This window comes from Lissotriton vulgaris, chromosome 1_2, assembly GCF_964263255.1.
Source record: "Lissotriton vulgaris chromosome 1_2, aLisVul1.2, whole genome shotgun sequence".
Taxonomy (NCBI): domain Eukaryota; kingdom Metazoa; phylum Chordata; class Amphibia; order Caudata; family Salamandridae; genus Lissotriton; species Lissotriton vulgaris.
This window is the reverse complement of record NC_141686.1, coordinates 144,202,657-144,226,648: the sequence shown is the minus strand read 5'-3', so window position 1 is coordinate 144,226,648 and position 23,992 is coordinate 144,202,657. Positions and strand designations below refer to the sequence as shown.

The window sequence follows — 23,992 nt, the reverse complement described above, 5'->3', positions numbered from 1 at the left end:
TGTTTAATAATTGTTTATACATTTAATAAGTTTTATTTGTTGAAATATTGCATAATTTCTTTTAATATTTTGTAATATAATTTTTTAATGTATATGCCATGTATTTAATTTAATTTAAAATAATTGTTTAATTGTGTTTATATATCATAGTATGTACTTTTTTAAATAAATAACCTCAACATTAATTAAAAAAAGTATACATATTGTTAGTATTAATTATTTTTGACTTTTGATATTTTAAACTTTTATACATTTGTATATATTCATACACATGTCCAATGTATTACTGTTTTATAATAACTATTTTTAATATAGAAATACATTGTTTACAGCTATTTCTATAAATTATTCAATTATATATTGTAATTGTTTTATGTATTATAATATGTGTAGGTTGATTTGGTAATATACAAATATATTATTTGTTATTAAATAAGTATATAGTTGATAACTTATATTAATATTTAAGGTTTTTGAAATTATACTTTTAAGTTGTTATTTTGCAAACGCATAGTATTTATAGAGACTTTTTAGGGGTAAATATAAATAATTAATCTATTAGATGTTTTAAATATTTAATTTATTAATAAAAATATATTTTGTAGAGCAAGATTTTCAGTTTAGTTGATAGACTTTTATTTTGGCACAAAGTCCATAAAAGCACATAGAAAACAATAAAATGTAGATGAAACACATTGTATATGTAATAGTAAAACCATGGTACCAAAACACATAATTGAAACAGACCTTGAAAAAGACAGAATTATGTGCAATGTTGCTATTAAAACTTCAAAAATATGATTGCATTTAGTCAGTAAAATTGGGGAACTCACAAAGAAAGATGGAAAAATTCAACCAGATTCTAACGCACCTATAATCGAGCTGGATATGATTACACATAATAATTTAATTATGTATCACATCTGAGAACAGCAGCACCGGTTTGCTTCTCAGGGAAGTCACACATGTTTGCCCTAGCTCTCCACATGGCCTGCAAAAATCGGGTAAATGCATAAATCGGTGGCTTGCCGGAATCGTTTTTTAATATCTGTAGGTTAACTTTATACTCCATGATGCTAAAATTCCGACCTAGGGATCGATTTCGATGTCCTTTGGAAGGGCTCCGAATTGGATTCGTGTTTGACTAATACGATCTGGAACCCTTGTTTCCGACCGAATCGTACACACTTTCCAATTACCGAGTACAATGCCTGGAAACCTGTAGGGCTGTCTGAATCGGTTCTGAAGGGCACTGGGACAGGATGCGTCTTTCAGAGCCAAATCGGTTTCGGAGCTAGCGAGTATGATATTCAATTCTGACAGCCTTCAGAATTAGTTTCTCTGAAACAAATCGGCTGCTGGAATCTGTCTTTGGGGGCCATAGCAGGCCCCTCTTCATGAGGGGCCTTCCCAATTAAGCCCGTTGGGGTACCCAAGGGACCCCAACGGGCTTTCTAACCATGCACATTATAGCAGGCACCATGGGGAGAGCTCCACAGGGTGCAAGGTTTCCCCCAACCACCGATTTCTTCAGTGGAAGCCTGTGTTCTCCTTCGGAAGACAGGCTCCCAATGAAGTCAAAGGGAGTCCGATAGAATCTTATCCGGAAGCATCCGGATACAACCAAATCGCTTGGTCTGACTGCCCCAATCTGAGTAGTCCGGAAAGCATTCAGGAACCGATTCGGTAGGAATGCTTCCTGAATGACATCGGACTCAACCCATTGCAGGGAGAAACTAGCAATGCCTACTGATCATATTGGCTGGTCAAAAAAACATTATGTGTTCTAAGGTCTCAGAAAGTACTCTACAGTTCGGCAAATTCAATCTTCTGCCCTAGGGTCTTTGGCCCACTTTGTGGGTGACTAGTGGAGAGGTAAGATCCCATATTGGTAGAGCAAATACAGCCTCCTAGTGAGGGTAGGCTCTATTTCATCCAGGACTTCATCTCTGATAAAGTAGTCTAGGACTGTGAGAAAGACGTCAGTCAAAGAGCCTCGGATTACCTAGGAGTGTATTAAGGAAAAGCTGTACTGCCAGTAGACTAGTTTTATGTTAGTCTTGGATATCATATTTGCCCCTTCATGGGCACTCCACAAAGTTGTGAACCCAATCTCTCGCAATATGGCTTTCATATACTTGAACCAGGGTATATTACAGGAGACCACAAAACTAAGGGCGTCATTACGCTGGTGGATGGTCAGACCGCCGACCGCCATCGTATCGGGCAGGAGACAGTCCGACAATGAGTCAGTGGTTCTACCCACACTATTATAATAAAAACACCATGGTGACAGTTGAAAAGTGCTTTTTTGTAGTGCAGCTTGTGCTGCGGCCTAGGAAAAGGTCCACAGCAGCTGCACTAGAAAAAAGCACCTTGTGCACATCCATGCAGCGTGTGCCAGGCACCATTGGGCATAGACCTGTTTTATCTGATAGTGCTCTTAACCCAAGATTGAGTCTATGAGGTAATAGGGGAGTGCTAATGGGAATGCCTACAAGTAGACACCTTAATTGTTATGCAGATACATCGACAATGACCCCACAGCTCTGCTCTATAGGAAACTGTCCACAAGGCTTGATGTTGATATACCTGCAGTGCGGGCTGTGCGGCGAAACTGTGAGCTATGTGTCAGCTTGATTATACCTCCTTCGACTTGCTCTAGTTTTCGCCTGCACTGCGCAATGTGTACCTGCCACCCAGGTGTTCAGTTAATGCGATGCCCAGACATGTAAAAGTGTGCACTCTCTCAAGAGGAGTCCCTGCTAATATCAGGTAGGCCCTAATCAAGTGCCCTGTATTCAGTATCATGTATTTAGCCTTGCCCAAATTTATATCTAGGCCCACACCATACAGATTCAAGAAATGTTGGAGGCCTATGGGAGACTTAGAGAGGAGGAGAGTGTCATTGGCAAACATGAGGGCTGGCATCCAAATCTTTGTCAACTTAGAGGCATTATTATCACTCTGTTCTAAAAAGTAATAAGATTGTTGATAAAGTGTGAGAATAATGTAGGAGCAAGTACACACCCCTGCCCTACCTCCTTTGCTCACAGGTAATAGCTCTGTCAAGTCGCAAGCCTGGCCACACCTGTTGTTATTAGTTAGTTGTTATCATGCAACCTCTCAATAATATCTTGTAAATAGTTGGGTACCCCCATCTCTTACAGAACCCACCAGAGGGTCCGCATAGGTATTAAATCAAAGGTGGAGCAAATGCCCACAAATACGACATGCAGGCGACCACCCCCCAGAGTGACCACTTTCCAATGTAACATCAAGAGCCCGAACACCTGGTCATTCAGGCTGTGGCTTCCCATAAATCCTGCCTGTAACAGAGACATAATATCATTTTCAGCCAGCTATTCCTGTAATCTGCCAAGTATAACTTGCTAAAAAGCTTCATGAGCTATCGATTAGACTAATAGGTATATAATTAACTGGCATTTCACGGGAGCCCTTTTTATATATCAATCAATCTGGACTTAGAGAGCGCGGCTGCTCACCCGTGAGGATCTCTTGGTGCTGTTGGATCATGCTGCTTGTTCTCCTATTGGTTGAACATCCAGGTCTTGCGGTTCTTCCTGAATTGCTGGAGCAATGGTGAGGGTATGAGGTATAGGGGGAGGTTGTTCCAGGTCTTGGTCATCAGGTGGGTGAAGGAGCGGCTGATGCAACGGGTGGCAGCTAGGCTGAGGATTCCTGATCTGAGTTTCCTGGTAAAAAATCATGCATTTGTTGACGTATGCAGGTCCTTTATTGTGCATTGCCTTGTATGCATGTGGAGAAGTGTGGCTCACTGGTTAGAGGAGGTAGACCTGGAAGCAGAGGTCAGCCCGAGACCAAGGTTCAATTCCCGGCTCGGCGGGGTCTTGAGTCCTAAAATGTCCATGGACTCGACAATTCTCGCTCCGGTGCCTACTCGATTCACGGGTTCACACTCTGTGACTCTGGGCAATAGCTTGCTTAATCTCCACAACAGCCCCTTGTGGCGGAATGCCTGGCTTTCACCTTGCGGATACCCTGCCGGGGTTATCTCACAGGGGAATACCAGGACGGGTTCCCTAAGCAAGCGCTTAGAAGCCGCTCTGTGATTTGCGCTATATAAATTCCTGTACATTTACATTTGCATTTGCATGGGTGAGTACCTTGTACTGATATCTTTCATGCCTGGTAGCCAGTGGAGTTTCCTTCTAAAATGAGGGGTTCTAGGCATCTATCTGGGAGCTCAAGTATGAGCCTGGCCGCTGTGTTCTTGATTGTCTGGAGTTTCTTCATGAGTTGGGCTGATATTTCTACGCAGGGGTGTTTGTGTTAGTCGAGTCTGTTGGTGACAAGAACCTACGTGATAGCTTGCTAGGTGTTGGTCAGCAGCCATTTGGAGAGTAAGGAAGCAGGCAGTGGAGGCGACGCAGATTTGCTTCCTCATGGATAGCTGCCTGTTGAGGATGATGCCAAGGTTTGGGGCGTGATCAGTGGGTTTCATGATTGGGCCCACCTCTGGGAGCCATGGTTTGTTATTTCAGTGTGTGTCCTGACTTTCCCAAAGAGGAGCACTTCTGTCTTGTTGCTATTGAGTTTAAGGCAGTTGTTTTTCATCCCATGGGCAACCTCTTTCATGCATTTTTGGAACGTGTCTTTGATGGTTCTTGAATTGTTAGTCAGAGAGAGGATGAGTTAGGTGTCGTCGGCATAGGAGATGATGTGGAGTCCATGGCTTTTGATGATTTTGGCCAGGGGGATCATGGATGTGCTGAAGAGGGTGGGGCTTAGGGAGGAGCCTTGAGGCTCTTATATGGCATATATGTATATGATTTCAGTTTGGTCCACATCAAGGGCAATGGCGCCCCATTTAATAAAGCAGTACACAAGGGTGAAAAATAAGTGGTACATATATCAATCTCGCTCTGGAATAAATCCCTTGGAATTTTGTCCAGTCTCAACTCTTATACTCTTACTCTTAATGGCTAGGTATTTCCTGGGCTGAAATATCATGACCTATGGGACCGTGCCCAGGAGCAGGGGTTTCAGTCAAGGCCTCCTCGATGTTTCTTCCACCTCCCTAACATTCTTAGTTAATAGTCCCAGGGCCATTGGATCGCTAAGAACAGTGGTCAGTTCGCCAGCCTGCACATATTGGCTGGAGAAGTGGGCTACCCAGTCACTGGCTGTAATATTGGTTTCAATAGAACTGAGCCCTTCCCTGGTGCCTGGGAACACCAAATTCCAAAAGGCATGGTGGTCTTTTCACTTAGCAGCTTCTAGGATACTCTCCCACCTTCCCCGCTCCCACTCCTTTTTAGCAACTGAGAAACCCTTTTTATGGGTGCCTATTGTTACCTGAATGAGGGCCCTGTCTTGTTTTTTTATCACTGCTACCAAATTGATCTTGGCGTTCCCTACAGTGTTTGTTGTGCCAGGATGACAGAGAATAGCCCCTGCCGTACTCCAGGAGCCCCTTTTGGAGTCAGAGTCGCTACTTCCTCCATTACAACAGCTACCAAGCTATTGGTATGGCTTTTGATCTTCTATGAGTTCCCTATACTGGTCCATTTAACGCTGCATCTATTGCTTGTTACTCTGCCTTATCTAGCAGCTCTCTTGAGATATAAGATTGCCCTTTAATATTTTAAGTTGAGCTTGAGAGCCAAAGTGTTGTGATCGCTATTTTGGTGTGGAATAACTGTCTTGTCCTCCAGGTATGGCTATAACTTGAAATATAATCAATTAGGATAGTGGAGTTGATGTGGGTAAACGTGTGAGACCCTGTCCTAAAAGTTGGTTCTGCCTTTAAGGTCTTGTGAACCTTGGTTTAGAGTAAGTGTGTTAATTTGTATTACAGTAGGTGTCCATTTCTTAATGAAGGGAATCTCAAGAGCTGGGACTGAACATAAGTCATCTTCATCTGTTTAGAGAAACGAAAACTCTGAGCTCAACAGTTTGAATTGGCAATTGAAATCACCCCCATAATTTTCATGGCATTAGTTGGCAACAGGACTAAGTGGGCGTTTAGTTGTTCTAAGACAACAGGTTTCTTGTTGCACCCAGCAATATATATTTATTTCTTGACAATAAGTATAATAATTTGAAGAGTTTCACTGGTAAACACCTTCTACAAAATGTTGCTGATAGGTGTGGGAGTAGTAAATGTAACCCCTTAAGTGTGCAACACCTTTCCCAAAGTGCTGTAGATTGGAGTTGCATTTTATTTTTTATATAAATGGTTACAGTTTATACCTGTTATTATTAAAAAAAAGGTATGTAACAAGCATTTTTAACTTTTTTATTTTGCGTCTATGAATACATTTTTTATTGCATACACATTTTTACCTTTAGTACAAACTTTTAAGTATTTTTTTAATAATAAATCATTACTTTTTGAATAACAAAAAATGTAAATAATATATAAATAGTGTTGTAGACTAGTAGATTGTTTAACATTCTTTTTAATTTTAATTTTTTTATTTTTACGTTAACAAAGTTGTTTCGCATACATTTTTAGAGATGCATTTTAACACTTTTTAAAAACTTTTTAAATAATACTATTGTTTTTGATAGTATTATTTATTTTACAGTTTACATATATGGTACATACTTTTGATAACATGTTTTACATTTTAGAATCAATCATTTTTATTATCTCAGGACACAGCCCAGCTGCCTACATCAACCTGCCGGCAGGGTGGAAACACAGATGAAAGACACAGCGTCTGGGTCTACACCCCGGAGGTCGACCCCGCGTAAATGGAGAAATTCCACCGCCCCACCTGATTCATAGCCACCATTTTATAAGGAACAAACAGAAGGAAACAGGAAAAACAAAGCCCTACCCCCTCCCTAACCCTGAACTCGCCTGAAACCTCCCTCTTCCCCTCCCCCATCCCCCCACCTCCCAGACCCACTCCGCATCAGCTTCTCTACACCGTAACTATCCCCGCGGATCCATCCACTCAGTCTGACTGCATGCAATGACCTTTCAAGTGCCCGGTGTGGCCCCCACGGGTTCCAGGGGTATAAGTTGTAAGATTTGCAAGTACTTCGGGCATGTCACGTCCCGCAGGTCTTTGGACAGGAGTTGTAGAAAAGGCCCCGAGAGCCTGGCATACTCCGAGCCCTTCCCATCTATACCCAAGGAGAGTCGTTCCATTGCAAGGGTGTGCCACAATCGTTGGATCCAATCCCGAGAATCAGGTATCGCCGAAGAACCCCACTGAGCCAAAAGGACCTGTCGCGGAGCTAGCAATGCAATCTGTCTGCCCCTAAGAGAGCGTAAAGGGAAAAATTAAGAATGGGGTAACCCCAGCAGCGTATGTTCAGGTAGCCGAGGAAGTGTAATCTGAAAAGCAGAATCTAGCTCGTCAAGGACTGTAACCCAATAGCGTTTCAGCTTCGGGCATCGCCATAATGGGTCAAGGTCCTGAACATCCCACAACCCCTCCAGCAAAAGCCTGACTTTGCTTTGTCCCACATCTTAATGCGCGAAGGCGTGTAGTACTAGTAGGTTGCTGTTTTGTAGACCGATTCAGTCCCAGCAGTGTTAGATGTCGTGTGGTGCACTCTGTAGAACACGTGCTCCCATTCTTTGGTTGACAGAGGACGCCCTAACTCCACCTCCCAGCAGACCTGCGCTTTGGTACGTTGCTTCTGCGGGCAGAGTAGTATCATTGCATAAAGCTCTGAGATAAGACTCCAGTCATCTTTTTTGCATTACAGCCAACTTTCAAAGGTTGTGAGTGGCCGCGACATGAGTGCTACATTGGCCGGTTGGGTCACCCAATGTGCCACTTATGCGTGGTAGAACGCGTCCTCCTTGTGCAACTGAAAATATTCCGAGCGCAATGTGGGAAACGGAATCAGCCCGTAGAGATCGAAGAGCGAACCCACCCGTTTGCAGCCCTCCTCTCGCCAGCGATGGAAGACCGGTGATGCACAACCCGGCGGAAAGTCAGGGTTATCTACTCTGCGTGTCATTGGGGAGGGGAAGGATGTCCATCCCTTATGCAGTGCCAGCTGATCCCAGGCTTTGAGTGTTGGCAAAGTCACCGGTGAGGAATACAAACCCCATGCCCTACGCTTGCTCGGTAGCCATAGCTCCCGCCAAATGTTACATCCAGCTACCGACTGGTCCATAAAGTTCCAGTGCTTACTGGACAAAGGCCTATTCCATTCGACTATGTACCTTAGACAGGATGCCTGGAAGTATGCAGCAAGCAGCGGAAAACCCAGCCCACCAGTGGCCTTCGGAGCAGTTGTCACAGCAAACGCAAAGCGAAGCCTCTTGTGGCCCTGAATTCTCCGCAGCATGCCCGGCGGTGGGCTCAGAGGCAACATCTGAAAAAGATAAAGAATGCGGGCAGCACCGTCATTTTGATAGCAGCCAACCTCCCGAACCAGGCCAACTTAAGGCGGGACCATTCGGCCAGGGTCTTGGTGACCTGTTCAGCCAATATAGAATAATTCAAGGAGAGGGCCTTGGGAAGTGTAGGGCCAGCCGTATACCCAAGTACGTGATGTCCGATTGAAGCCATTGGAAGGGGGAGTCTCTCTGCAGGTCTACCACATCAGCGTCTGGAACCGAGACATTGAGAATTTGTGATTTAGAAAAATTGACTTTAAATCCTGCTGCGTTTTGGAAGGCCAGAAGTTCCGTGGATAGGCATGGCAGGGAAGGGTGGGGGTTAGTTAGGGCTAAGATGGCGTCGTCCACATACAGACTGACTTTGTGAACATCAGCCCCGAAACGGATCCCCAAAATATCAGCGTGGGAGCGCACGCGCTGGGCGAAAGGCTCCATATAGAGTGCAAAGAGCAGCGGGGATAGGGGGCACCCCTGTCGCGCTCCCCTAGTGATAGAGAAGGCGGCAGACCGACACCTATTCACCTGCACCACCGCTGCAGGAGCCGCATCCCAAAAGCCCGTGGTACCTCGAACGTGTAGGTCGAATGCTTTCTCCGCATCGATAGAAAGGAAGAAGGCTTGCGACATGGAGCGGTGTATCAGGTCTAGTAGGTGGAGCAACCTCTTAGTGTTATCACCCCCCTGTCTAGTTGGTATAAACCCGGCTTGATCAGGGTCGATCACTCCATTCATCAAAGGGCTAAGCCTCGCAGCCAACACACCCGCAAATAATTTAGCGTCAATGTTGAGGAGTGAGATCGGCCTATAAGAGCCGCATTCCGTAGGATCCTTCCCTGGTTTGGGAATGACCGTTATGGCCGTTTCAGTCATGGAGGGAGTGACCACCCCGGTGTCGAGGAAAGAATTGAAGAGGCGAGTCAGGATAGGAGCCAGCTCTTTACAATACATTTTGTAAAAGATAGCTGAGAACCCGTCTGGCCTGGGCGATTTGGCCAGCTTCAGCCGCGCAATGGCCGAGATAACCTCCTCCACTCGTATCTCAGCGTCCAGCGCCTCAGCCGAGTCTCAATACAAAGGCGTAATACCCGAGGATGCAAGATACTCCTGTATGGTCTCAGGTGCCGTTCCCTCCTTCTGGTAGAGCGCTTGGTAAAAGTGGCGAAAGGTGTTAACAATATCAGCGTCAGTGGTGTGGGTCCACACTTGATGATCTCTGATTGCTTGAATTGTGTGCGCCTGCGCCCGGAGCCTAAGTGCAAGCATCTTACCCCCCTTATCCCCGCAGAGGAAAAACTTGTGCAGCAAGCGCAGTAGTGCATGTGCCGCCCCGTCAAGATCCAGGTGTTTGAGCATACGTCTTTTCGTCTCGATCTCTCTCCATACCCGAGGCACCCCGGTTCTCTTGTGTATTGCCTCCAGGCCATGCACATCCCCCTCTAGCTCCGCTCGCTTCTCCCTGCGCCTGCACAGCCTAGCGTATGTTGCTGAAAGCGCTATAAAATCTCCCCTTACCACTAATTTCAGCGCTTCCCAGATCGAGGCCAGCGGAGTGTCCTCCACCCTATTTTCTGCCAGATAGTGAGTAATAGTGTCACGAATCTTCGTCACCACAGAGTCGGAGTGTAGCATGGAGTCTCGAAAGCGCCAGCCAGCCGAAGGCGGCCGGGGCCATTAAACGCTACCTCTACGGATATGAGCGCATAATTGGAGACGGAGCGTGGTGTGATATCTGCAGCGGACAAGTGAGGCAAGAAGGGGGATGAAGCTAAGAAGTGATCCAGGTACGCATAGGTCTGGTGAGCAGCAGAGTAGTAGGTGTAATCGCGCTCTTGGGGATGCTGGGCGCGCGACACATCATGCAGTCCCCCCTCTGAAAGCCACTGCTTCCCGTCCTGCGACCAAGCGCCTGTTTGGCATGACCGCTGCCCGACCTATCTATTCCCCCCTCCATCACAAGGTTGAGGTCACCACCCACCAAAATCAATGCATCTGGGGACGCCAGTACCTGGGCGAGGGCTGAACGCAGAAAGGATTCTTGTTGGACATTAGGGGCATAAATAGACCCTATTGTAAAGATCGTTCGTCCCCAGTGCACCCGCACAGCCAGGAACCTCCCTCTGATGTCAACTATCTGGGAAAGCACTTTACAATGCATACCGGCACTAAACGGTAACGCAACCCCATGTTTCTTATTCGGGCCAGAGGACCAAAGCTGCAGAGGGAAGCGCTTATCTCGCATGCGCCGGACATCCTTAGTAAGAGGCACACATCACTATCTGCACCCTCTAAAAGGGATAGGATCGCAGCCCGCTTCACTGGGCTATTGAGTCCCAGAACATTGAGACTCACCACTTTCAAAGTCATGGTCATTCTACATTCATCAGAGGAGCAGCGCTAACCCCTAGTACTGCGCCTAGACCAGCACTGCATAGCCAAAACATTACAATCCTCCAAAGAACCCCCCTCAGGCCCCCTGCATCTGGACGTGGGACCCTCCAGGGCCTACTCAGAATACCCCTTAGCTGATGTGGAGCCCCCCAACCCACCTCAGACTCCCCCGCCCACAACACCCCCTTACCCCAAAACAAAGAAAACCCCAGAAACACAGGACCCAACAGTGTAAGCAAGAGGAATGAACAAAAGTCTGTTAAACAGGGCCCAACTGCAGGGGAACAGGGCTCCAACCCACCTTCCACCCAGTTCCTGATACAGGACACCTCCCCACATAAAGAAACGAAAATATTACTCATCTGTAAGCAGTCTCCTCCAGCGCCAGCTGTAGGCCCTGTAAGGGCCGAGCGAAGGGTCCGATTTTCATGTGCCCCCCGGAGCGTCCGTCACCAACGCCACAGAAGCCACCGCCGCTCCTATCTCCCACAGGCTTACTGACAGGTCAGGTTTTGTCGATGATGCCGGCTTGCCAACTCTCTGCCACTCCATGGAACCCCACTGTCGTCTGTTGGGTGAGCCGCTGGGCTCAGTCGGGGTAGTGGGCCGATCCATACCCAAAATGTCGAGGGCCGCCTCCAGAGACCGGACTTGGATCAGCTTGGCCTTCCATTTGAAGATAAGCCTGAATGGATGCCCCCACGAGCAGAGGACACCCTGCTCCCTTAGATAGTGACAGGTTTGAAATTTCTCAGTTTGACCGGAGTAGAGGCTGCAAGGTCCTGAAACAGCATGGAGTGGTGATCTCGAAATTGAAGGGAGCGTGGTCGCGTGCCTTTTGGAGAATTTGTTCTTTGAGCTGAAAATCGTGCACACACACCAATATATCAGGTGGAGGGGCCTTGGGTCCCCGTGGCTGGCCAACACGGTGCACTCGGTCCATTCAAAGCTCCTGCAGGTCCTCCTCGCCCAAGATGTGCCGAAAGAGAGCTTCTACATATTCCCGCAGGTCCGCTCCCTCTCCTTTCCATAGGACCGCCCTGATCCGGATGTTATTGCGCCTAGATCAATTCTCTAAGTCCTCTGTACGGTCCTGCAGGTCCAGGTTCTGCTCCGTAAGCCGCATTACGTCCTGCTGAAGCCGATGTATGTCGTCCGCCGTCCCCAGATCATGCTCCTCCAATGTTGCGACTCGCTCCCCCACGTCATCCACATCTCGCCGCATCTCTCTCAGATCAGACGCCAGCTGGGAGCGCAGTTCAGTAATGTCTTCCTTAATAGCGGCAAATAATTCTAACACGAAAGCTTTAGTTGCAGGCACTTCGGTGTCATCCTGCTGTGGGTACTTGTCGGCGGTCCGCGAGGCAGGCTGTAGAGCAGCTTTCTGAACGCTCTCCTTCGGCAGTTTGTCCTTCTTGATCCTGTTCGCCGCCATTTTGACGCCAGAGGGAGCTCACAGGTAGAGCAACAATGGAGGGAGCTCCAGCCAATGTCCAAGCACCCCTGTCAAGTCCGTCGTCGTGGATGGCGCACTACTTCAGTCCACACACAGCGGCCAGCGTATTCGTGCCACACCCGGTCAATCGGATTCTTCTGGTGCAAGGGACCAGCCAGGGATCTCTGCGCTTTTGCGGCCCCCACCTCGCAGGTCTCAACAGGTACAGACGGCCCACTCCGGTCGTCGCCCTACCGTCTCGTAAATGGACCACCACGGCAGCAGCGGCCTGCCCAACACTCTCTCCTCAATCACTTCAACCGACCCCCAGCACGGGAAGACCAGCACAATCGTCCTTGCACCCTCCGGGAGGAAAGCCGAGGATCAAGGCGGGAGGCAGTAATGAGGGTTGCAAGGAAGGAGGTATCGAGGGCCTGCCACCCCCCCCCTCCAGGCTCCATGCTCCGCTCCTCTGCGTTCGGCGCCAATGCGGGAAATAGGGCCTTGCCAGGACCACCAGGCCTCCGCAATGCTCCCCGGGATGTAGGCCTACTGAGGCCCTCAGGCTGCAGTCACGGGCGCACACGCCAAACCAGGCCGCACTTCTCTCCTCCGGGCCAGGCTCACCGCCCCACTCCACAGCGCCTGTCGACCACCAACCTCTGGTGTTGTCCGCCGATCTGCGAACCGATCTACTGGCTGCTCAGGCAGTCTCCTGCCACCACCTCACCTCTTGCAGCACGGGTTGTAAGGAAGGTGATGCGAGGGTCTGCTGTCCTCCCTCCGGGCTCTCTACTCCGCCGCGCTTAGTGCTAGAACTGGGGAATGGGGCCTTGCCGTGCCCACCAGGCCTCCTCAATGCTCCTTAGGACGTAGGCCTACTGAGGCCCCCAGACTGCAGGCACGGGTGCACACGCCAGCTCAGGCTGCACTGCTCCCCTCTAGGCCAGGCTCACCGCTCCACTCCACAGTGCCGGCCGCCCACCAACCTCTGGTGTTGTCCGCCGGTCTACGGACCGATCTACTGGCCGCCCCGGCAGTCTCCGTCTCGCACCTCACCTCCTGTCACGAGGTATGCAGCGTCTCTGACGGGCGGCAGCCAGCTCCGGCGGCCGGGCTCGATTTCCAGGACCTCCGATCACCTCCGCTCCTGCCGCGGGTGCCTAGCGGGGCCTCCCCGCTGCTCGCAGGTGCTAGTGTTGCCCCCTCTGCTCCGGGCACGGGACACCCAACCGCCGCACCCAGAGTACCTGGAGCACCTTGAACGCCTCTTTCGGTCACTCCACTGCCGCAGGACAGCCCGCTCTGAGCAGGGGCTCACTGGATTCCGCTCCCGGCCGACCACGAGGCTTCCAGGGTGCCCCACTCTCCTAGGCCGCACCGCATCTCAGCTCCGCTGCCGGCCCCCAGTCGAAAGTCAGGGTTACAAACCACCGCTGACCAACTCCAGGGCACAGGACACCATCGTTTGGCCAAGGAAGGCACCTTTCAGGGCAAAAATACAAAGCTATGAGATTCACGGCGCCGGAGGGACTAGAAAGCACGTCCTACTCCGCTGCCATCTTGGCCACGCCCCCCATGTTTTACATTTTAAATAAAATTTTGCATATGTATACATTTTAGACACATTTTTATATTCCATGGCATGGTGAGCAAAGAAAAAGTCAGATTTATCTGTGATTGGGGTGAATGTTCTACAATTTTCAGCATTCCTTCGGTCTTTTTTTGTGTTGCTATAGTCTCCCTCACTGGTGAGGGTATGCCGAGACATAAGTTCTATGTTCATTGTGCCACTAGATTAAAGCTAGCCTGGCTGGTGATGGGTGATACCCCAGAACCGGTCTCAGGATGCTTGTTTCCAGTCCAGGGAGGACCCTGCTTGGCAGTTCAGGTTGGACTGTTCCCATGGGGAGTAGGGTCAAGATTGATTTGCGTATAGCAGGGCCTAAAACCGGGGTTGCATGGTGAACCAAAAATCGATGGATTTAACCCACTGACTGGGGTGAATGTTTGACAGTGTTCAGCATCCCATCCATCATCTTTTTGTGTTGCTATAGTTGCAATAAGTGGAAAGGTTATGTCCATAACTGCTGATCTCACTCTTCAGAAATGTAGTGTGACTATTCTTCTGTGTGAACTTCACTACATTTTATCTCGGTTTCACTGCAGTTTTGTGTTGCATAATGTAATTAGAACAACATAAATCAATAAACATATTTATTTTCTCAAATGACTGAAGCATAGATGGAAAGTAAATACAAATTAGAAGTGACAGGTGGCTATAGTTTGCACATCTTATTGTGACACAAGAATACAAGAGCAAAAGTATAGAATGATGAGAAAAGAATAGAAAGGTGAAGAAAGAATAGAAAGGTGACACTTCTAAAGTACATGTAGAGTATGAAGTGAATATTAAAATGGGTTGATTATATAAATCACCAGAATCTGCAGGAGAGGACTGAATTGAATGGGAAGAATTAAACAAATTGAGTGTTAATTAGAACTCAATGACATATGGTCTAGGTAGAGGATAACCAGGGGCTTCAGTTGGGGAATGAGTTAACAGAAAGGCCAGAGACTGCATGTTAACAATTAGAGCTACATGTAGTGCAAGGGTTTTCAGGAGTCACAATGGTCGGACTAAAATTTACCTTCTGTATTAACAGAGAGCATAAATGTGATGAAATTGTTTTGATTTGTAATTTGAAATCTTTGTACCTTTTCCAACTTTTTTTATTATGCCCCACTTATACCACTTATACCACTTCATAATCTCATAACCGCTCCCATTGGCTCTATTCCTTTTCCTAAAATTATCTTCCTACTTAATCAATCAATTCTTTTTCTTTTCCTCTTCCCTTTCATGTGAGCCAACCCTCCCTTTCCTCTTCCCTCCTTTTTCTCTCTTCTTCTTTATTCAATAATATACTTCCCCACACCATTCTGAAAACTAATCTTCATTTATGTACTCCTCCTGACTTTCAATGAATGGGGCCCTCCATCATGCTAACTTTACCGTATGTACATTGTTTGTTTATTCCTTCTTATGCCTCATGTTTTTCTTTCTCTTCCTCTCCGCTTTGTTTTTTTCTCTATTCCTTTGTCTTGTTCCCTTCAATCCCTCTCTCACCATTTCCTCTCTTGCATTCTTCCCACTTGCGCATCTTTTCCAGATTCAAGGTGCCGTCATGGTTGCTTCCTGTTTCCAAATCTTCGTGGGATTCACTGGTCTGGTTGGACTCCTCATGCGCTTCATTGGACCATTGACAATCACCCCAACCATCTGTCTCATTGCTTTGCCTCTCTTCGAGTCTGCAGGCAATGATGCTGGTTCACACTGGGGGATATCAGCCATGTAAGTTTGATCTCTTCCTACTTATCAATTCTTTCGAGATTCAAGAGTTGAATCCTGTTTCTAAATTTTACCTTCTAGAAATGCTTTAAAAGTGTGTGTTATGGTGGAAAATATTGCTCAATAAATCTTTTTTTTTCAAACCGATTCCTCCTGTCCAAACCCTAAACAGTGGCTATTCCTTCAATCCAACATCAAACATGTTAAGCATGTCATTGACTAAAGAGAAGTAAAATCAGTGCCACTGACTATTTAATCCCCCCAGCATGACGACTCCAGAGGCTAAGGAGTTCTAATGTAGGATGCTACCAAATAGGGGGAAGAATTTTCAAATTTTAAATGTTATTATCAAGAGGTCTCATGTAGTTCTAATCTGTAGGATCTGTGCATTTGTTGGACAACATATACTAAGTGCTTGGTGTCTGGACTGATTCTGGACACTCTCGCAGGATATGTTGGCCTAGAGACCAGCTAGCTCACAGTGCCACCGTAAGCCTCCCTATCCTCATCAGAGAGCGAATGCTTTCTGGCAACTGAACATGACAACCCTGACCTCTCAGGGATTGTATAATATACAATGTCTGTGTGCATTCAGACAGGGTGGGAGTTAGAGGAGGCGGAATGGCGATAGTTTTTAAAAGAATATATGAATGTAAGAGTTTTAAGCCTGAGGGGATAACAGAAGCAGAATCCTTGGGCTTTAGCTTTTCCATTGATGGGCAGCACTGCCTATCTTAGATTTTAGTCTATTGTCACCCAGAATATGCAGTAGACGTTATCTCTTCCATGGATCAAGTACTAGCCCCTAAATGCATTCCATTCCCCAATTTCATTTGAATTTGGATTTTAACATCCACTTAGAGTTGGCAGAGGAACTATTAGCTAAGCATTTAGTGGAATCTCTAGCCCCTTTTTAATTTATTGAAAACGACTACTGGGCCTACCCATAGTGCTGGTCATACGATTAATGGTATATTCTCTAGCACAAATCTAAAAGGGGATCCTCCCGACCAGTGCCTTGGTCACACCACTTCCTTTTGCCTTTCTCTTGGAAACTGGAAAAGGTAAAAAAATCCCCGCCCTGCATTGAGCATTATGAAAATAGATGCTTGAGCAGGGTTGCCCTTGATGAGTGCCCTTGATGAGTGAAGGAGTACTCATGTAACTCTAGAAAGAATACAATGATGCTTTCAGCTCGCTGGTTCACAAAGCAACTAGCTCTGGAAAGAGCAGCTTGTAAGAAACTAGAAAGATTGTGGCTGCATGCCTATTTGGACTCTGATAAGGCCACTTATAAACTGGCCCTTAAATCCTATCATAAAAATATCAAGAGAACTTATAGCCTTTTCTACTCCCATTGCATTATAAAGGACGATAACGATGGAGGGAGAGCTTCAAAATGTAATCTAATTTGACTGATTCTAAAGTTACCTCCCCACCATTGGAACCCAGTCAGTCCCTTTGCTCCCATATGAGTAATTTCTTTAGGAGAAAATCATAGGATTATGGCAGAGGATATTAACATTCTGACCGGTCCGACGTTAGAAGAACCAGTGGAGCAACTACAACATCCCCCACTGGTTACCTTCTTGGGGCCCTCAGTAGAATATATCACAGCTGCATTATTGAACTGCAGTTCAAGGCCCCCAAAGGATAATCAGCACAAACATTTCCCCCACTAGATATTCTTAATATTCGGTAATATATCCAGAATAATATGTCCCACAAAACATGTAATTTAAATAATTTACTATCAAAAAATATATATCATTCTTTTTGTTAAGATTTTACAAAACTTTTATAAAAGTTACATATTCAGACATACTGCATATACTGAACAATCAACAACATTGTATATAAATAAAGAAGGAGCCCCAAACACATGATAATAAATCATACAATAATTGTACATATCTTCAAAATACCAAACACAAACAGAGACATATAGTGAAAAAACAATACAATAATTCACCGGGCTACAGTGAACATATAAACAACTTTTCATACATTGTACAAAAGACACAAGAGAAATGCGCCGACGCGTGTTTCGGAAGTACCAGTTACTTAAACACTCCTTCATCAGGGCGCCAAATTCATAGATTATGCAGTGGTCAAAAGGCCATCTGTGATTCTTATGCTGTATCCATATATCTTAGTACACCAGGGTTCTGAACAATGTAAAGTACAAGTTGTCCAAAGCTTCCAAATCTGCACAGCACGGCCTATAAAGAAGATAGAGAGTCCCGGAGCACAGGAGCTGTATCACTAGTCAACCCAGAAAGCCAACGGATGTCGCTAGGCTGCAAAGACTGATTTTCATATAGTCATAATGTTGTATATGATTTTAGGACCTTAGTGTAATTTTCCCAATTCATGCCCATATATAGGTATAAATCACCCTATCCTTATATAGGCATAGGAATCAGAACCATATTTAGACTTAGCCTATGCAGTCCAAATACGGCATGCTACTTCCACTAGTTCTGAAAATCCACAACTATTTCTTGGAAACACCTGCCTTCAGCAGTCAGGGACTTCCCCTTGCTTGAATATTAATTTAACCAAGAAATCATGGAGTTTTCAAAGAACTGAGTCTTTGATGACGTTATTATGTCCAACCTTACGTCAAACTCGGCACCTTCAAGGTATAAATATACCCACACTTGCCCAGGCAAACACACAGTGGTTTGGAGCAGTACGACTATCTACCTACACGACACAGCTCGCCGAAGCAAGTACCGAAGGAAGCCTTCCCTCCAGCAGACGCACTGAGAGAGGCGCTGTCTTTTCTCTTGCCGAGAAATCCAGCTCCAGTGTTTTCAAGCTACCCTTTCGGGTTATTGGGAAATCGAGTCCTGAGAGAGAGATACCAGACCTCCTTCATTCTAAACCAAGGTACGGAGCTGATTAGACCCTTAGAGAATTCTTGGATAGATTCTTGGCACAAGAATACTGAAACTAAGCTACACCTCACTTACTTCTTCCCTTGTACTAGATCTAGGTTAGGTACACCGGGGTATGCATATTTTAGAAGCACCAGTTGAGTACTTTTAGTCTTTATTAATGTATGTATTATATGTATTTTATGGCTTAGAAACCATATCATGCTTTTACAGTATTATTTTATAATACTATTCGTATTGTACGCATTGTACTTTACAACCAGTATTACGATTGTAGCAGTTAATTTCTTCTGCATGAGAAAGAATACTGTTCAATAAATACCTTTTATTGAAAACGCCCATCTCTCTATTTCTCTGCACCTCTGGTGAAACGAAGCATGCACGATTGACTGAGTAAAATAACTATCATTTGTTTCCGCGACTGTAGGGATACATTTCTTATTCTTGGGAAACAAAGTTGTCATGTTTATGCGGGTGTCAGAAACGAATCCCTTCTTGTTTATTCGAGAAAGTTTCTAGTGACCTCTGAGCTAGCTGGCACTCACAATTAAGTCTAATATATTCGATAGAGACCTAGTAGACCTCAGTCCTACGTCAAATCTATAGTATATATTATTCCAATGCGCAGAGCCTATTGGGAATATAGGAACTACACTACAATAAGTTAGACACATAGGTGGTCCAGGGGTCCTCAAGAGCAGGCAACTATGGACTCAATGGAGAAGGTAGCACAATACAGATATGAAACGCGAAAAGTGGAATCTGACCTTCATGGTAATGCTGTAAATATTTTCATAAAGAGAGGAGACACTAAGCTTTAAAAGCTGTCCTATATTGCTATATTTCAGCAGCCAAAGAATGAAGGGCTCATGGTTTAATGAAATATCACAGATAGAGCTCTCCTGGAATGCTATAGTCCAACCGCCGAAGGTTGAGGGGCCCAAGGGCCAGGATAAAGCAAAGTTTTAAGATGCCAGTATGTGTCGTCCGGATCTCTGATGTTCCGTTAATGCAAATGGTCCCCAGTGGATACGATACCCCCCACATTTGTAAGTCAATTTTGGACATTATTGCCTCTGTGCATCAGATGCTATTTGCTCGTTCCCTTGACTCAGACTTAGTGCCCAATGACTGGAAAAAGGCCAGGGTGATTCTGTTTTTTAAAAAAGGCCAATGCTAACCCTGATTGCTTAGAAAATTTCAGCCCAGTCTCGCTGCTGCAAGCAGCTTCTAAGGTGTTAAAGAAGGTGGTAAATCGGCAACTTACCACCTTCTTAGGTGAAAATAACTTGCTCCACCCCTCACAATCAGGGTTCAGAGCCATCCACAGCATCGAGACCAGGCCTGGGCGTAGTTTGCTGAGTTTCTCTTCGCGCAACTCTGCGAAGTGACATAAAATCTCAGTGAAGTTCTGCAAGTGTTGGAGTTCAGTGCGAACTGCCGTTTGCACTGGTCTTCCTGCTACTCGGGTTGAAATTCTACCTGAGCGGTAGCTCGCACTTGCAAACTTACCATTCACGAGCAGGGAAAAAACTGCTGCACGACGCGGAGTGGAGTTTTCTGCACTCTGCAAGCTCCGCCTAGGCCTAATCGAGACCACACTGCTGGAGGTCTGGGTCCACATGAAGTTCAATCTGGGCTCTGGCTGCAACGTGGCGCTGGTGCTGTTGGACCTGCTGCAGCTTTTGATAGGGTTGATCATCACACAGATTAAAACAGCTGCGAGTAGTGGGCCCCGCGCTGAGTCGATTGGGCTCTTTCCTTGATGGGTGTGATTAGGTGGGTTGGATGAAATCATACGCCTTGGAAGGTAATGAGTTGTAATGGAGGGTGCCATAAGGCTCCTTCCTTAGTCCTACACTCTTTTATATTTACATCTCTCCCTTTGCTTATTTGGTGGAATCCTGTAATATAAAGATACTTTCTTATGCATATGATACTGAACTCCTTCTCACATATGTGTAGAAGTGTGGCTCACTGGTTAGAGGAGGCAGACCTGGAAGCAGAGATCAGCCCGGGACCAGGGTTCAATTCCTGTTTTGGCGGGGTCTTGAGTCCTAAAATGTCCATGGACTCGACAATTCTCGCTCCGGTGCCTACTCGATTCACGGGTTCACACTCTGTGACTCTGGGCAATAGCTTGGTTAATCTCCACTACGGCCCCTCGAGGCGGGATGCCTGGCTTTCACCTTGTGTATAACCCCTGCCGGGGTTATCTCACAGGGGAATACCAGGACGGGTTCCCTAAGCAAGTGCTTAGAAACCGCTTGGTGATTTGCGCGATATAAATTCCTGTACATTTATATTTTTACATTTACATATGATGGGGAGCCTGAGAGAGTGAGAGCTCCCAGGCGCTTTATTTTGGCAGAAAAATCCATTTGAGATATCTATGGTTGTTTTGTATTTTTTTCTGCACAATGTTATTCATTAGAGCAGTGCTAAATTATCGGGTTTCATTATGGGAAACAATTCATGTATGAGGGGCAATTCTCTATTACACCCTGGTACTTAAGTTGATGTAAGATCTTCCTGACTTACTTAATGTTTTATTGGGTATTGTCTCTGTAGTTGAGGAAATGATTTTTAATGGGATTTCGTGATGAGGTGACTCATTGTCATAAACAACATGATTGTGATAAAGTGCAGGAGCTAGAGCTAATGCCTACTCCTACGCATATGAATTTTCAACTGATTCTGGTACGAGGTTGGAGAAGGAAGGTAAATTACATCTCCCCCCATTGGGCACTCCATTATGAACTCAGGTGGCCAATCCTTATCAGCCAAAAGAATATCGTAACCCTATGTCAGGTTCTCCCAAAATAGACCTTCACTTGCCTGGGTATGTTCCCCTGCATTTGGAGCATTATTTTGTATAAACGATGTGGGGCACTTACCCCTTGTATCAAGTGTTTCCACCATGATATGCTCACTCAGTGCTACTGATGCCTGATAATCCATCAGGTTCCAGCAAGCTTTTGTGACTTCTGCCCCGCTATCCAGCATCGTCACTGTTTATTACCCATTCAGAAGCAGAGTTCTCAGTAGCCTGGACATTTTTTTATTTTGATCCCGGCTACCTTCCTCTTTTTAAATTGAGGGATAGGAGTCTTTTGTTTGTCTTTCTGTTTAATGATGTAGTCTGAAGTGTGATGTGTCTCCCTTTTCAGCTTGACTCGCTCCTCCGATCTGTGCTCTGACCGTCTGTATCTCTGAACGACTCCTGAAAGGAACAAGAGGAACTTGTATCAGTATATTGATACCTGCCAGGCTTTGTAATATTATCATGGTTCCTCAAATTGTAATTGGTGTGTTCCTGTTGAGGAGACCCAATCTGTGACCGTTTTTCTTTTTTTTTGTTTTTTTGTTATCCCATTTCTTTTTGGAAGAATCAGGTGCTTGCTTAGAGTTATCCTTTTCAGACGTGCTCTTAACTATTGGTTTCACAGGTCTGGCTCCCATATTATCTGTATCCAGTGATGCCCATTTCCTCAATACTCCTAGGAAATTCTTGCTCCTGTTGTGCAAGAGTAAATTCCCTCAGGTGTTGGTGTCTAGCCACTGTGGCTGCCTTCCCTTTTATGTTACTTAACATAATGGCAGATACTCAGGCAAAATTGCCTATTAATTTCATTCCCAGGTCCAGGGCAGGCTCTGCCCCGAACTGATTCTGTATTTGTTTTAGTACATCGGGTAAAACTGAGTTCTGGTATCAACAGCAGCGAAGACTGTACCCTGAGTGGCACAATCTTCTATTGGGGGGAGTCATCCCCATTATCAAGCAAATTGTTAGTATTCTGTGTTTTTGCTGCGGGCCCATATAGGGAACAACTGCTTCAAGCTGAGATGTTTACTGTGCTATCCAGTACGGGATTTGCTCCCGGTTGGTGGGAATCTTTCCCATAACAGCATTCAGCATTTGGGGGCTGATACCCGCAGAAGCCAACTGAGGTCGTGCAGCCTGAGCATCCCTTGTAGGTATGAACGGTCAGTGTTCGCATTATGAACTGTCTAAGATTTCCATACATTTTTACTAAATTTCTATACAGTATACGCATTGCTGACATTGAATCTCATATTTTCTGTGGTATGGGGTGGGTGGCCTTTAAACCAATAAATATGTTCTTGGTAAGTTAACATAATTTATATGTCCACATATGGAAAGTATTCCTCAGGAGGTTCATCTTCAATGTAAGTGTGAAAGAACTGTGTGTGCATCTGCAGGCAGGAAGTTAACCCATGAGTAGAATGCCTCTGTTCTGAATGCTTTGTGTTCCTCAACCACAAAACATCTCCACCCATTACTCGGAGTCCATGTTGTAATAATTTCATAGTAACAGCCTGTCTGCAATTTTGTAATGTTTAGAGCAACTTCCTGCTCCTCAATGTCCTCAACTTGATCGGTCATTGTTAAAGAAAAAGGTAATTAATCAAATGAATTTATGGAGATATGGTATGCACAACGCTGGAAGCTATTAATGCTCCAAGCTTGAATAATCTACAGCCAACACACAGGGTATACCTACTCAGCTGACGCAGATTTATTTCCCTTACCATTTGATACATCTCCATTTTAAATGTGAGTAGGAGTCTCTGAGGAAGCACGACTGAACTACTCGGACTGACCATTTAATAGGAACCCAACCAACGTTGGTGGCGCCATGTTGTGCAGTTCATAATAATCAGTAGAATATGCGCTTTTGTTGGACAACATAAACTAAGGGCTTGGTGTCTAGACTGATTCAGGACACTCCTGCAAGATATGTTAGCCTAGAGACCAGCTAGCTAACACTGCCACTGTAAGCCCCCCTAACCTTATCAGGGAGAGAATGGTTTCTGGCAACCACTGAACATGACAACCCTGACCCCTAAGGACTTGTGGAAACAGTACATAACTTTTCGTTCAGTCTGTCAGGCTCACTTATTCTCAGGGAAGTATACAGAGAATACGCAGTAGGACGTTTTCAATATGTTTATTGAACCAACGTTATTTTTGTATAAAATATGTGTGCTGCAATGATTAATATACAGAAGCAAGCAGGTAAAATTGGTTACAAGCACCAAAAGTGTAAATAGTATATATAGTGCTTCATTGGTGGTAAAACAGTGTATATATGCAGGCATTTAAAACAAGGCAGTAATCACACGTACTCCTACTATGCAAACCCTACTCAGAGTGTACCTCGAGTGTGTGTAGGTGTGGAGCCAAGAATACCCCTAAGGGACAATCTAACCCATTACCTGATGGAAGTGAATGAAGGACCCCGTCTTGGTCACAAACTGGACACCACTCAGGAGCTGTCAGACCACTGACTCAGCATGCAGGGACCGTCAGTGTCAGCTGAAGTGCCTCCTCTACTAATCTATTGGGATGCTCATCTTTTTATAATAGAAAGCAGCCTTGCAATGTGCATATAGATTAGTGATGTTTTGGAAATGTAGATAGCCCTATCGCCTCTGGATGAAGATAGAGACCACATTTGTACATAGTGCAAAAAGAGACCTTGTACATGATGTGTAGGGCATTGTGATAATGTTGTGCGAAGCTAGATGTG

The 23,992-nt window shown here is 45.6% G+C and overlaps 1 protein-coding gene across 1 annotated transcript in view; it reads left to right on the top strand.

The window, feature by feature from the left end:
- Positions 1 to 23,992, top strand: part of LOC147734708 (solute carrier family 23 member 1-like) — a 218,669-nt gene that overhangs the window by 109,515 nt on the left and 85,162 nt on the right. The window contains exon 5 of the mRNA XM_086953612.1: positions 15,356 to 15,537. Within this exon, the coding sequence (XP_086809738.1) occupies positions 15,356 to 15,537 (182 nt within the window). The remainder of the gene's footprint in view (positions 1 to 15,355; positions 15,538 to 23,992) is intronic.